The 15,108-nt window shown below is 38.8% G+C and overlaps 1 protein-coding gene across 3 annotated transcripts in view; it reads left to right on the top strand.

Annotated features, from left to right (window-relative positions):
• TMC1 (transmembrane channel like 1) overlaps positions 1-15,108 on the top strand; it is a 385,896-nt gene that overhangs the window by 331,176 nt on the left and 39,612 nt on the right. For all 3 annotated transcript variants that reach the window (XM_073806217.1, XM_073806218.1, XM_073806219.1), the window contains one exon: positions 10,645-10,787. In XM_073806217.1, the coding sequence (XP_073662318.1) occupies positions 10,645-10,787 (143 nt within the window). The remainder of the gene's footprint in view (positions 1-10,644; positions 10,788-15,108) is intronic.

The following is a 15,108-nucleotide window of genomic DNA, read 5'->3' on the forward strand; positions in this document are numbered from 1 at the left end:
TGAGGACGTGGGGTGGGGAGAGGGAAGCTGGGGCAAAGTGAGAGTAGCATCGACATATATACATTACCAAATGTAAAATAGTTAGCTAGTGGGAAGCAGCTGCATAGCACAGGGAGAACAGCTTGGTGCTTTGCAATAACCTAGAGAGGTGGGTTAGGGAGGGTAGGAGGGAGGCTCAAAGGGAGGGGATATGGGGATATGTGTACACATATGACTGATTCACTTTGTTGTACAACAGAAACTAACACAGCATTGCAAAGCAATTATACTCCAATAAATATGTATTAAAAAAAAGAAGAAGAGGATGTCTTTGTTGGCAAGCTATTTGGAGACATGAGAATGATGTAGGAATGATAAAGAGGAAGAGACTGTAGAGCTTTGGTATTCTCGTAAGGGAGAGAGGGAGGAACTGAGGTGGAATTTGGAATGAGCTTGAGCTGATATCAGACAGTGAGATCATATGGGTAAAGATTTGAGTTGTGAATAAAGGGAAATGCATTTAACTTTCCAGCTTGAGAGCATTTTGTACATTGCATATTGAGATAAATGGTGAGTCAACTTTGCCTCCCCTTTTCCCCTGGTCATCATAGATATGGGAGGTGGGGGGAAGCCCTAGAAAGGGAGGAGAGGAGAGTTAACACCCATTCTGTGTTAAGCAGGCACATACATTAAATTTTATCTTCATGACAGCCCTTTAAGAGGAAGATCAGTAATCTTTTCAGAGTTGAGGGGATTGGAACTCAGAGAGGTTAGTTTCCCAAAGACAGCACAGATAATGAAAGGAGGCATTGAAATTGAAACTACAAGGTGGCTGACTCCAATGAAAAATTGTTTGTTGTACTCTAACATATCACCCCAAGCCTATTCCTTCTGCCCACTTTTGCCACATCTCATTCTTGAGGTCTGTCTTCAGAGGAGACTGTCACAGTCTAAAGGTTGACAAACAGCCGTTCAGTTCCTTATTTTATTGGCATCAATGGTTCTTTTAAGTAGTGATATTCCAAAGCGAGAGCATCCTCTCTCAGGTAGTCTCAGTTCTCTAAGTTCTTTCATCTCTTATTGTACCGGCCACATTTAGAAGAGATATTTTTGTGATTCACATATGGAATGGTACATCTTTTCTTTAGGAATATTTCAGTAGTTCAAATATGTCCTTGTTTTCAGGGAGCTCCCCTTTTCAAAACTGAGGTAAAATTGACTTACAACATTATATTCGTTTCAGTTGTACAACGTAATGATTTGATATTTGTATATATTGCAAAATGGTCATCACAATAAGTCTAGTTAGCATCTGTTACTGTATGAGTGGCCTCATGAGTTTTATGGGTGAAAATGGGAAGATAATGAAAATATACAAGTTTCTGGCTGGGGTAACTGGGTAGGTTGGTGGATCATTCCCTGAAATAGGAGGAACAGACAGCTTTGGAAGAACTTCTTTTTTTTAATGTTTATTTATTTATTTATTTTCTTATTAGTCGTACTTTTTTTTTTAACATCTTTATTGGAGTATAATTGCTTTACAATGGTGTGTTAGTTTCTGCTTTATAACAAAGTGAATCAGTTATACATATACATATGTTCCCATATCTCTTCTCTCTTGCATCTCCCTCCCTCCCACCCTCCCTATCCCACCCCTCTAGGTGGTTACAAAGCACCGAGCTGATCTCCCTGTGCTATGCGGCTGCTTCCCACTAGCTATCTATTTGACATTTGGTAGTGTATATATGTCCATGTCACTCTCTCACTTTCTCACAGCTTACCCTTCCCCCTCCCCATATCCTCAAGTCCATTCTCTAGTAGGTCTGTGTCGTTATTCCCATCTTACCCCTAGGTGCTTCATGACATTTTTCTTCTTTTTCTTAGATTCCATATATATGTGTTAGCATACGGTATTTGTCTTTCTCTTTCTGACTTGCTTCACTCTGTATGACAGACTCTAGGTCCATCCACCTCACTACAAATAACTCAGTTTAGTTTCTTTTTATGGCTGAGTAATATTCCATTGTATATATGTGCCACATCTTCTTTATCCATTCATCTGATGATGGACACTTAGGTTGCTTCCATCTCCTGGCTATTGTAAATAGAGCTGCAATGAACATTTTGGTACATGACTCTTTTTGAATTATGGTTTTCTCAGAGTATATGCCCAGTAATGGGATTGCTGGGTCATATGGTAGTTCTATTTGTAGTTTTTTAAGGAACCTCCATACTGTTCTCCATAGTGGCTGTATCAATTCACATTCCCACCAGCAGTGCAAGAGTGTTCCCTTTGCTCCACACCCTCTCCAGCATTTATTGTTTCTAGATTTTTTGATGATGGCCATTCTGACCGGTGTGAGATGATATCTCATTGTAGTTTTGATTTGCATTTCTCTAATGATTAATGAAGTTGAGCATTCTTTCATGTGTTTGTTGGCAATCTGTATATCTTCTTTGGAGAAATGTCTGTGTAGGTCTTCTGCCCATTTTTGGATTGGGTTGTTTGTTTTTTTGTTATTGAGCTGCATGAGCTGCTTGTAAATTTTGGAGATTAATCCTTTGTCAGTTGCTTCATTTGAAATATTTTCTCCCATTCTGAGGGTTGTCTTTTGGTCTTGTTTATGGTTTCCTTTGCTGTGCAAAAGCTTTGAAGTTTCATTAGGTCCCATTTGTTTATTTCTGTTTTTATTTCCATTTCTCTAGGAGGTGGGTCAAAAAGGATCTTGCTGTGATTTATGTCACACAGTGTTCTGCCTATGTTTTCCTTTAAGAGTTTGATAGTTTCTGGCCTTACATTTAGGTCTTTAATCCATTTTGAGCTTATTTTTGTGTATGGTGTTAAGGAGTGTTCTAATCTCATACTTTTACATGTACCTGTCCAGTTTTCCCAGCACCACTTGTTGAAGAGGCTGTCTTTTCTCCACTGTATATTCTTGCCTCCTTTATCAAAGATAAGGTGACCATATGTGCGTGGGTTTATCTCTGAGCTTTCTATCCTGTTCCATTGATCTATCTTTCTGTTTTTGTGCCAGTACCATACTGTCTTGATTACTGTAGCTTTGTAGTACAGTCTGAAGTCAGGGAGCCTGATTCCTCCAGCTCCGTTTTTTGTTCTCAAGATTGCTTTGGCTATTCGCGGTCTTTTGTGTTTCCATACAAATTGTGAAATTTTTTGCTCTAGTTCTGTGAAAAAGGCCAGTGGTAGTTTGATAGGGATTGCATTGAATCTGTACATTGCTTTGGGTAGTAAAGTCATTTTCACAGTGTTGATTCTTCCAATCCAAGAACATGGTATATCTCTCCATCTATTTGTATCATCTTTAATTTCTTTCATCAGTGTCTTATAATTTTCTGCATACAGGTCTTTTGTCTCCTTAGGTACGTTTATTCCTAGATATTTTATTCTTTTTCTTGCAATGGTAAATGGGAGTGTTTTCTTAATTTCACTTTCAGATTTTTCATCATTAGTGTATAGGAATGCCAGAAATTTCTGTGCATTAATTTTGTATCCTGCTTCTTTAGCAAATTCTTGATTAGCTCTAGTAGTTTGCTGGTAGCATCTTTAGGATTCTCTATGTGTAGTATCATGTCATCTGCAAACAGTGACAGCTTTACTTCTTCTTTTCTGATTTGGATTCCTTTTATTTTCTTTTCTTCTCTGATTGCTGTGGCTAAAACTTCCAAAACTATGTTGAATAACAGTGGTGAGGGCTTCCCTGGTGGCACAGTGGTTGAGAGTCTGCCTGCCAAAGCAGGGGCCACGGGTTCGTGTCCTGGTCTGGGAAGATCCCACATGCCACGGAGCGGCTGGGACCGTGAGCCATAGCTGCTGAGCCTGCGCATTTGGAGCCTGTGCTCTGCAGTGGGAGAGGCCACAACACTGAGAGGCCCGCCTACTGAAAAAAAAAAAGTGGTGAGAGTGGGCAACCTTTTCTTCTTCCTGATCTTAGTGGAAATGGTTTCAGTTTTTCACCATTGAGGACGATGTTGGCTGTGGGTTTGTCATATATGGCCTTTATTACGTTGAGGAACGTTCCCTCTATGCCTACTTTCTGCAGCGTTTTTATCATACATGGGTGTTGAATTTTGTCGAAAGCTTTCTCTGCATCTATTGAGATGATCATATGGTTTTTCTCTGTCAGTTTGTTAATATGGTGTATCACGTTGATTGATTTGCATATATTGAAGAATCCTTGCATTCCTGGGATAAACCCCACTTGATCATGGTGTACGATCCTTTTAATGTGCTGTTGGATTCTGTTTGCTAGTATTTTGTTGAGGATTTTTGCATCTATGTTCATCAGGGATATTGGCCTATAGTTTTCTTTCTTTGTGACATCTTTGTCTTGTTTTGGTATCAGGGTGATGGTGGCCTCGTAGAATGAGTTTGGGAGTGTTCCTCCCTCTGCTATATTTTGGAAGAGTTTGAGAAGGATAGGTGTTAGCTCTTCTCTAAATGTTTGATAGAATTCGCCTGTGAAGCCATCTGGTCCCGGGCTTTTGTTTGTTGGAAGATTTTTAATCACAGTTTCAATTTCATTACTTGTGATTGGTCTGTTCATATTTTCTGTTTCTTCCTGGTTCAGTCTTGGAAGGTTATACTTTTCTAAGAATTTGTCCATTTCTTCCAGGTTGTCCATTTTATTGGCATAGAGTTGCTTATAGTCGTCTGTTAGGATGCTTTGTATATCTGCGGTACCTGTTGTGACTTCTTTTTCATTTCTAATTTCATTGATTTGAGTCCTCTTCCTCTTTTTCTTGATGAGTCTGGCTAATGATTTATCAATTTTGTTTATCTTCTCAAAGAACCAGCTTTTAGTTTTATTGATCTTTGCTATTGTTTTCTTTGTTTCTATTTCATTTATTTCTGCTCTGATCTTTATGATTTCTTTCCTTCTGCTAACTTTGGGTTTTGTTTGTTCTTTTTTCTCTAGTTCCTTTACCTGTAAGGTTAGATTGTTTACTTGAGATTTTTCTTTTTTCTTGAGGTAGGCTTGTATAGCTATAAACTTCCCTCTTAGAACTGCTTTTGCTGCATCCCATATGTTTTGGATTGTCGTGTTTTCATTGTCCTTTGTCTCTAGGTTTTTTTTCATTTCCTCTGTGATCTCTTGGTTATTTAGTAACATCTCGTTTAGCCTCCATGTTTTTGTGTATTTTAGTTTTTTTTCCTGTAAGTGATATCTAGTCTCATAGCGCTATGGTCAGAAAAGATGCTTGATATGATTTCAATTTTCTTAAATTTTACTGAGGCTTGATTTGTGACCCAAGATATGATCTATCCTGGAGAATGTTCCATGCGCATATGAGAAGAAAGTGTAATCTGCTGTTTTTGGATGGAATGTCCTATAAATATCAATTAAATCTATCTCGTCTATTGTGTCATTTAAAGCTTCTGTTTCCTTATTAATTTTCCTTTTGGATGATCTGTCCATTGGTGTAAGTGAGGTGTTAAAGTCCCCCACTATTATTGTGTTACTGTCGATTTCCTCTTTTAGAGCTGTTAGCAGTTACCTTATGTATTGAGGTGCTCCTATGTTGGGTGCATATATATTTATAATTGTTATATCTTCTTGGATTGATCCCTTGATCATTATGTAGTGTCCTTCCTTGTCTCTTGTAACATTCTTTATTTTAAAGTCTATTTTATCTGATATGAGTATTGCTACTCCAGCTTTCTTTGAATTTCCATTTGCATGGAATATCTTTTTCCATCCCCTCACTTTCAGTCTGTATGTGTCCCTAGGTCTGAAGTGGGTCTCTTTTACACAGCATATATATGGGTCTTGTTTTTGTATCCATTCAGCAAGCCTGTGTCTTTTGGTTGGAGCATTTAATCCATCGACGTTTAAGGTAATTATTGATATGTATGTTCTTATTACCATTTTCTTAATTGTTTTGGGTTTGTTTTTGTAGGTCCTTTTCTTCTCTTGTGTTTCCCACTTAGAGAAGTTCCTTTAGCATTTGTTGTAGAGCTGGTTTGGTGGTGCTGAATTCTCTTAGCTTTTGCCTGTCTGTTAAGCATTTGATTTCTCCATCAAATCTGAATGAGATCCTACTCTTCCTGGGTAGAGTAATCTTGGTTGTAGTTTCTTCTGTTTCATCACTTTAAGTATATCATGCCACTCCCTTCTGGCTTGTAGAGTTTCTGCTGGGAAATCAGCTGTTAACCTTATGGGAGTTCCCATGTATGTTGTCATTTTTCCCTTGCTGCTTTCAATAATTTTTTTTTGTCTTTAATTTTTGCCAGTTTGATTGTTATGTGTCTCGGTATGTTTCTCCTTGGGTTTAGAGTCCTGTATGGGACTCTCTGCGCTTCCTGGACTTGGGTGGCTATTTCCTTTCCCATGTTAGGGAAGTTTTTGACTATAATCTCTTCAGATATTTTCTCGGGTCCTTTCTCTCTCTCTTCTCCTTCTGGGACCCCTATAATGCAAATGTTGTTGTGTTTAATGTTGTCCCAGAGGTCTCTTAAGCTGTCTTCATTTCTTTTCTTTCTTTTTTCTTTATTCTGTTCCACAGCAGTGAATTCCACGATTTTGTCTTCCAGGTCACTTATCCATTCTTCTGCCTCAGTTATTCTGCTATTGATTCCTTCTAGTGTATTTTTCATTTCAGTTATTGTATTGCTCATCTCTGTTTGTTTGTTCTTTAATTCTTCCACGTCTTTGCTAAACATTTCTTGCATCTTCTTGGTCTTTGCCTCCATTGTTTTTCTGAGGTCCTGGATCATCTTCACTATCATTATTCTGAATTGTTTTTCTGGAAGATTGCCTATCTCCATTTCATTTAGTTGTTTTTCTGGAGTTTTGTCTTGTTCATTCTTCTGGTCCATAGCCCTCTGCCTTTTCATCTTGTCTGTCTTTCTGTGAATATGGTTTTTGTTCCACAGGATGCAGGATTGTAGTTCTTCTTGCTTCTCTGGGAGAATTTTTAAAATGTAATGAGTTCAAGGTTCTTGTGGAACATCCAAGTGGAATGAGATGTGTAATGGGTATTGGGCATATGATCTAGAATTCCCACCATTAGTGTCAGTTATGGATCATGGCACAAAAGGCAAACAGAAGTTTTCTTTACAGAAGACAGCATGGTTAAAAAGGCAGTGTGGCATAATGAAAAGAACTCAGTCATGGGATTTAGACAGATTTGGATTTGAATCCTACCACATACTACCTGTGTGATATTAGACAACCACTCTGAGCCTTTTATGCATGGATGGGCACCAAAAAAAACTGTCTACTTCACAGCTTTTTGAAGGCCAGAGTTCACTGCCTAGGGTCCCATAGACAGGTAGAAGTTCATTCCCTCTACTGAAAATGAGAGGATCTGTGAAGGCTCAGCCCAGCTTCATTGTAATCTGCATGCTTCCTAGCCTAGAACCGTATAACATCAGTTTTATAACTCTAGATCTGGGTTGGAGCAAAAGGAAGAGAAACTCGGAGGCGAGCAAAGCATTAGGTGGAACTTGGCAAGTCTGGTTGGAGAGAAGGAGGGTGGCCGGGGGCTGGATCTCAGCATGTACCACATAAGTGCCAGGCTGGCTGCTATTCTTATAAAGTTGGTCGAGGTTTGTTTTGGGTGTTGTTAGCCATTTCACTCCTTGCTTCTCTCCCAGGTCCCGAGCGTATCAGAATTTAAATGACGTCATTCCCTATCTTTCATCCACACTTGAAGCTTTCTTTAACACTAAGGTATAAATGACTGATAACAGTTCAGAGAAAAGTAGAAATATACTCCTACTAGTGTGGTACTACTTCCCTTTCACATACCCTCAGCAGTCACAGTTCACGAGTTATAGCTTCCTTTCCTACTAGTTCTGACTTCACGATTTTTTTTCAAAATAATGGTCTGACAGTTACTACAAACTAAAAAGGCTTACTAAGGATGATGAAACTCATTTACCATCATGGGGATAGAATGTTGTCTTTCACAGTGAGTATCTATTTGTAGTGAGAAACACCAAAGGGGTGGAACTCTAATATCATTTCAGGTGACACATACTTATAAAGGGGACATTTGCATGCAGAACTTTTTCTAGGGGCCTCTGTAATCCAGTCTCCCACTCCATCTGTGTATAGTATTTGGCAAATAAGTTCTCGATAAAAGTTAGTTAGATAAATAAATACATGAGTTGATTCCTAGCAACTGCAACATCAAAGCATTCTCATAGATGTGTGTCGATTTCTGTGGACTAGACCAGCTGCAGCATTCAAACAGAAATTAGAGTCTTGGTAGACAGTGTGCAAGCATGGAACCTAGAGTTGGACAGGAATTTTCTGTGCTCATTTGAAACTTGGCTCTGACTGTGGTTTCTCTGTCACAGATTTTGGGATGGGAGAGTGCTCCCACAGGGAAAGCCATGTGCGCTGACATGGAAACCGAATGGAACCTTGGCTAGGCTAGGAGTCGTTGCTATTTTAGTCACTTCCAGATGTCTGCTATTGGAGTTTTAAGGGAAAGGGAAAGATGTGTGGCGTGTGGTGGGCCACAGGGTGGAAGGGGAGGGGGAGACCTCTTTTAAGCCTTTCATTGTGTTTAAAACCACCCCTCAATATGCTACTGAGATGGATTGGATAAGACTTTTAAAAATTGTGCACTTCAACAGTACCTCCTCTTTTGTTTACATGCTTCACTGCATATGTAGAAATAGACCAACTGAAGAAACCTTTGCGAAGTAATCAGGATTCCAAAAAAGGGCTCTTACCCGCATTGGTTGTGATCTAATATTTATTGAGTGCAGCCATTGAACATAGGCTGAATGACACATACACCAGGTGAGTTAGCTGCCCCAGAAGCTACTGTGCTAACCTAACAAGCCCACCAGATGTTTGTTACATATCTACTTTCTCCTTTCATGTTATTTTGGAGGTGGCTTTTAATCCCAATACTGTCATTATGAATTAGAAAAAGAAGTCAGGTTGTAATGTTTATGTATGTGAAGATGATGCCCTTTGAAATCTTTTCAAAAGGGGTGTCTAGATCCTTTCCAGGAGGTCCTGGCACCCACTCTGAACCAATCCAGGGGTCCAGGGACTTCTTGTTTCTTTGTTTTGCTGGGTAGATATGGCATTAGTATGATGCAAGTCCTGGTAGGCAAAGAAAGCATAGGAGAAGCAGTATAGCACAGTGGTTAAGCATATGGATTTGAATTAGACAGACCCTGTTCAGGTTCAGACTCTGTCACGTACTAGCTATGTGAACATGGACAAGTTACTTAACTTCTTTAAAGCTCAGTTTCTTCATCTGTAAAATAGGTGTAGACCTATTGAGTCTTTTTCAGGTGGGGAAGTGATGGTAAATAACACCCCCTACCTTGTCGACCCAGGTTGTGAGCTAACCAGAAATAAGACAAAGGGTTAGACAGATGGAGGTCAGCATGACATCTTTATTATTGTTAACACTGATATTAAAGAATATGGCATCTTTTTATGGGCAAGTGGGCTTCAGAGGCAGACCTTCCTACCCAGCAGTCCTAGACCAGGACAGGATGCCCCTCACAGGGGCAGAGCACAGCATGGGATCTCAAAGGAGGAGGAAGAGTGGTGCCCCACATCATCCCCATTCCTCACCCATGCTCTACTGTCAGATGAGTCTCTCCTCCCTGGGGTTAGTATGAGGCAGTGGAGAGGGGCTGGGAGTTTTACAGTTACAGTTTTTCTCTACATGGCAAGTAACAAGTGTAGAGGAAAACGATTGCCCCTAACGGCAGCCGCTTCAAGAGAGTTCTTGTGAGGATTCTGTAAGAAGAAGTAAGGTGTTCAGCACATGCTACCGGCTCAAAAAAAATTATTGATTGATATTATTACTGCAATTATCTTCTCACTTCACAAAGCATAGTCGTTTTAAGTTATTGTCAGAGAGATGAAATCAGAGAGAAGCTGGGGAAGTGGATATATAGTAATACAGAAACAGTGCTGCCAAGCTAAGAGTGAAGGACACAGTGAATGAGAGAAGGAGAGGAAGATGAAGACTATTATAAGGGAAGCAACATCAAAATATGCCATGTTCTGTGTATAGAGAGCAGTTACTCAGGTGGCCTTGGAAGATGGTGATTCCAACCCTGGCAGATAATTTTTGGGAAACAGCATGTAATTTCATGAATAAACATGCTTGTTAGGGGATAATAGTCTTGATGAATGGAAGGTTGTGCATATTGGTTCCAATGTCATCTCACCTGCTCCTTGTTTTTGCTAAGTGTGAGCTGAGATGTGGCCTCTGTGGCTTATGAAGAACCAATGTAACTGTGGCTCAGGTGACTGGAAGTGGAAACCTGCCATGACACTTTGAGGAAGCACATTTCAGATCCTCCCCCCAATATTAAGCAGGCTCTTAAAATTGTAAATTTAATGACACCATGAAGTGTGTTTTGATGTTTCAATCAGTGGGCATTTCACGGTAATGGCTCCACAGCTGAGCAAGCCTATAGTTGGTTAAAAATTTGACCTATTTAGAAGTCCCTGAATTTCAAGTAAACCAAGAGACTGTCAATCAATGTGGAAGCTGAAACAGTCACTCCATGAAGCAAAACAATAGGGCTCACGTCAGAGCCATCTCCCAAGTTTGAAAATTGATGTCATTTTGTTATTCCTCTTAGAAGTCGATCTTTTTTCTTTGAGTTGCTCTTCACAGCATCTGTTAAGTGACTTTGTTGTTGGATTTTAGGGATTGGCTCAATATTCCGTCCTCTTTTATGGCTATTACGACAATAAACGAACAATTGGATGGATGAATTTCAGACTGCCGCTATCCTATTTTCTGGTGGGGATCATGTGCATTGGATACAGCTTTCTGGTTGTCCTTAAAGAGTAAGTTTCATTGGTCTCTTGGGAAGCAAGCATTGATTTCTGGAATCAAATGGAAAAATTAACTTGAGAATTGGATTTTTTTTTTCCGTTTCATGTCTAGAGAATGCAGAGTATTTAAGAGATAAAATATGGTTTTAATACCTACACTAATGTTAGACTATTACATCTCCCAAACAAAAGGGTTGAACACAAGTGCAGGACTTTGATCATCTCACTGGTCACAGTGATGGTTGCATGCCTATCCTGTGGTTAAGCATATTTTAAAATTGTGCTTTTTTGTACTTTAAGGTGTGAATCAATGTTTCAAACAAGACAGGGAAGCAGCTGCTGACCCCTCTTTTTGCATACAGAGAGGTTTGTGAGTTGCAGAATCAGCTCAATAGACAGAATCTGTTGTTCTCTGTTCATTAAAACAAACAAACAAACAAACCCAGAATAATCACTCATCCAAAAAATTTCAGCTGTGTAAGACAGCAAAAACAAACGGCCCTCAACGAGACCGTCATGATCAACTATATAGTCATGTTTTATTTTTGAAGAGGATTTATTAGAGCATGGAAAAGAATTTCATTGGGGAACTGATGAAACTGCAGCTCATTCTTTCTCCCTGTCTGAAATATATTTTTAAAACCTCACTTGAAGACACTGCAGAAATCTAGCACAGTCATTTAGGGCTATAAATAATATGAATAATCCATCCTTTAGCTAATTTTCTGAACCAGTTTAGCAGGTGTTGAAACATCTCAATTAAAGTCTTCACCCTTTTATTTAACTATGCACAAGGTAAATTGGCCTTTTGCTTCATTGCAGGGAAGGACCTCTACCTGAGGGTCCAAGTCCTCTTGAGCAGGAGCTTTCTGGAACAGTCTTTGGCATGCTTTGTGTCCTGTCCCTGCCAAACTTATTGGTTCCTCCGGAGAAAACTATTATGCTTAGTTTTTAAGCCCTTTCAGGACTAGGCCTTAATGGAGATTCCATATCCAAATTCTTTATCTAGTTGTCCAAGTGTAACCAGAGACCCTAAGTATGTAAAGTATCTGTCTACCTGATCAAGTACTACCACGTTCCAAAAACTCTAAGATATTTCTAGTCTTTTGGCCATTTTGATTTGGCAGGACTAAAGTCAAGGGTACAGTTACATTACAGAGGCCTTGTGAGTATCGTTTCCATATTGGTCCTTTAGTCTCCATAGTCACTGAAGAAAGCATGTCTATGGATGTCCAAGTCCTCAGCTTCTTTTAGTGACTGTGCAGAGGCTACATACCCTAGTGGGCTCTTGAGCCGTTCTTCATGGAATCAAATACCAGCTCTAGCCCATTCTAAAAGAACTTTGACAAATTGTTCAACTGCTCTATTTTCCCGTTTCTAATAGAGGTGTAATGACACCTTGATGTTAGGATGGCTATGAGGACAAAATGAGTCAGTACATGCAAACACTTAGAACATAGTTGGCATACGGTGATTGACAAATGTTAACTGCTTTATTAGGATTATAATTCATAGGCTTATTGAAAAACCAAACAAAGCCAACATGGTAGGAATTGAGGTCATATGATAACCCCAGCAGTAGGGTAGTCACATATGGTTATGTAGTTATACATTAATAGATTTGCACATTTATTATAATAATTTTCTGGCAGATGAGTGTAAAGCATCTAGAACAGCATTATGCAAAGAACTATAAGACAAGGTACATATAATTTAAAATATTCTAGTAACTATATTAAACAAATACATAGGTGGAATATATTTTAATAATATATTTTATTTAACTCAATATATCGAAAGTATTCCTTCAACATATAATCAATCTAAAATTATTATTGAGATATTCTCTGTCTTTTTTGGTACAAAGTCTTTGAAATTTTATGTATGTTTCACACTAGTTGCATTTCAAGTGCTCAGTAACCACATATTGCTAGTAGCGAACTTATTAGCTAGTGCAGCTCTGCAGGAAATGGCAGCTTTTCCTATTAGCTCAAAGATGCCATTTAGGATAGCTGTAGGGCACAAATTCTACATTTTCCCCCTCAAAGTCATCCATGTTATGCCACCCAAACCAGCCTGATTTTGGTCCCTCCCTCCGGCAGGGGACCTTTGGTTGTTCATTACCAGATTGGCAAGTAGTTTAAGTTCACTGGCCTATATGGCAAGACAATTCCAAAGCAATTTATGACTCCTACCCCACTCCTAACCCTGGGGGCAAGGCTTGGTAGAACAACTGATGAGATATAAATGATTGTTCAGAATCCTATATCATCTCTTTCCCCCACCACTGGCCCCAAACAAATACATTCTTGGAATAAACGTGAGTGGCTTTATGGGATACATGACTCAAATAAAGGGAAACTAAAACTGAATACTGACATCAACTAGGCAACTGGTGGACTTTGCCCTCTTGCCCATATTCTTTGTCTTCAGCATCTTCATCCATAAAAGGGAAGCAAATATCTATATTTGATTAATAAATAGGGAAATTGGAAGGAAAATTAGATATCCAAGAAAGCACTTTTCGATTTTAAGATAGGGTGACTAACTTTGTTGACCCAGGACTCTCCTGGCTTTAGCATTGAATCTTGTGCCCTGGAAACCTACTTAGTCCCTGGCAAAGCAAAACTTCCGTCATTCCTTGCAAATTGTATGTTGAGGTAGCTTCTCAAAGATATAGTTGTTCAAAACTATAACCCCCTTGAAAAAGGAGGAATTTTTGTTTAAGTATGTACACTTTTTTTCTCTGCAGACAAGGAATGGAGCTGTACGTGAAATATTTTATAGCTATCAGGGCCATCTCTTAGTAAAAATGTGTTGTTAGCAGAGGTTGTCTTCAATATCCTTCCTCCCTTTCTTGTCACTCCCTTTTAGTATTTCACTCCCTTTCTTGTCAATTCCCACATGCTAGATGTTCCCTGTTTGCTTGTCCGGCTAGAGCTCCCTTCTCTGGAAGGCTGTCTACAGCTACAGAATCTTGCCTGTGATAGAGCTCCATTCAAGACTTATCTGTCAAGTGGTCAGTTTTACTTGAGGCCCTGCCCTTGGCTCCGTGACAGTGCAAAAAGGGGTGATGGCGTCTTAATCAAAAAAATCATTTTCTCCCTAGGTTAATCCATTGGAAATGTTTGATTTCAACCCTTTTTGACCTACAAAAAGGCACTTTGTATGGTTCAACATATTTCATGGTGTCCTAGCTTGGGTACCAGAATGAAGTCAGAAAACCTAAGCCCTTGACCCACCCCTGTGGTTTACTTCTGTATAATGGCCAGCAAATCACTTGATAATTTTATCCTTCAGCTTCCCCAACTGTAAAAAGAGAATAATATTAACTACTGTGACCTCTTGTTAAGTTTTTGAGAAGGACAAATATGATAATACACATCAATACCATTTGCAAAGGGTAAAATGGTAGATTGATGTAAGGAATAATTATTTTTGGTTATTGTTCAAACACATTAGCCCATCTGAAATATAAAAACCTCTGTAAGGAATAGGACTAAACAGTGGGGGAATTTAGATGACCTTAGAGATACCTGCCAAACTACATTGTCAGCTTTATGTCATTGTACTCCTTTCTTTTTTCAGGTCCATATCACTGCAATATTTAAAAAACTAAAACCTTATGGGACCATTTTATAATATATATCATATAATATTTTAATTTTGCACTTTATAGTGGTAGGGGAAAAAAAGGAAGTGGAGTAAGTGGAATATAGATCCTTAGCCACTGAAGTAAGTAAATGTACTTTAAACTGTCCAAGCAAAAAAAAATTAAAACATCACTGATTAGAATATATGTAACCACTTGCTATTAAGTTGTATAAAAATCTTGATTTTTGGTCAAGAGTTGTCAAGTATGGAAAAATTCCATGCATTCAGTGTAATCACTCTTTGGAAGGAGATTCTAAGGGGAATTGGAATCTGTGAAGGAGTTTCCTGATCTGACCTGGGTTAATCCATCCCTAAGCTTCACAGGGTCTGGAAACCAGCTAAAATTGTGTACAACAGTTTAAGAGTCTATACATATGTTTTTCCTGATGAGGGGACTGGTGGTTTTCACCGGATTTCTAAAGAGATCCTTATCCCACAGAAGTTTCAGAGCCTCGTATATGACCCTAGGAAAACAGTTTAGGAAAACAAATAAAAAATACGTAATTTTATATAACCTGTTTAATTGTTAAAATCATCAATGGTTAGTAGTCTTTTAATCTTGAAGGCCTGGAAAATGAACAGCTTAAAAAATTAAAACAAAAAAATATTTTTTTAATAAACTTTTATTTTCTAGTTATTAGAACAAACTTGTTTGAAAGTATATGTCTTTTAGATATTG

This window comes from Tursiops truncatus, chromosome 6 (assembly GCF_011762595.2).
Source record: "Tursiops truncatus isolate mTurTru1 chromosome 6, mTurTru1.mat.Y, whole genome shotgun sequence".
Taxonomy (NCBI): domain Eukaryota; kingdom Metazoa; phylum Chordata; class Mammalia; order Artiodactyla; family Delphinidae; genus Tursiops; species Tursiops truncatus.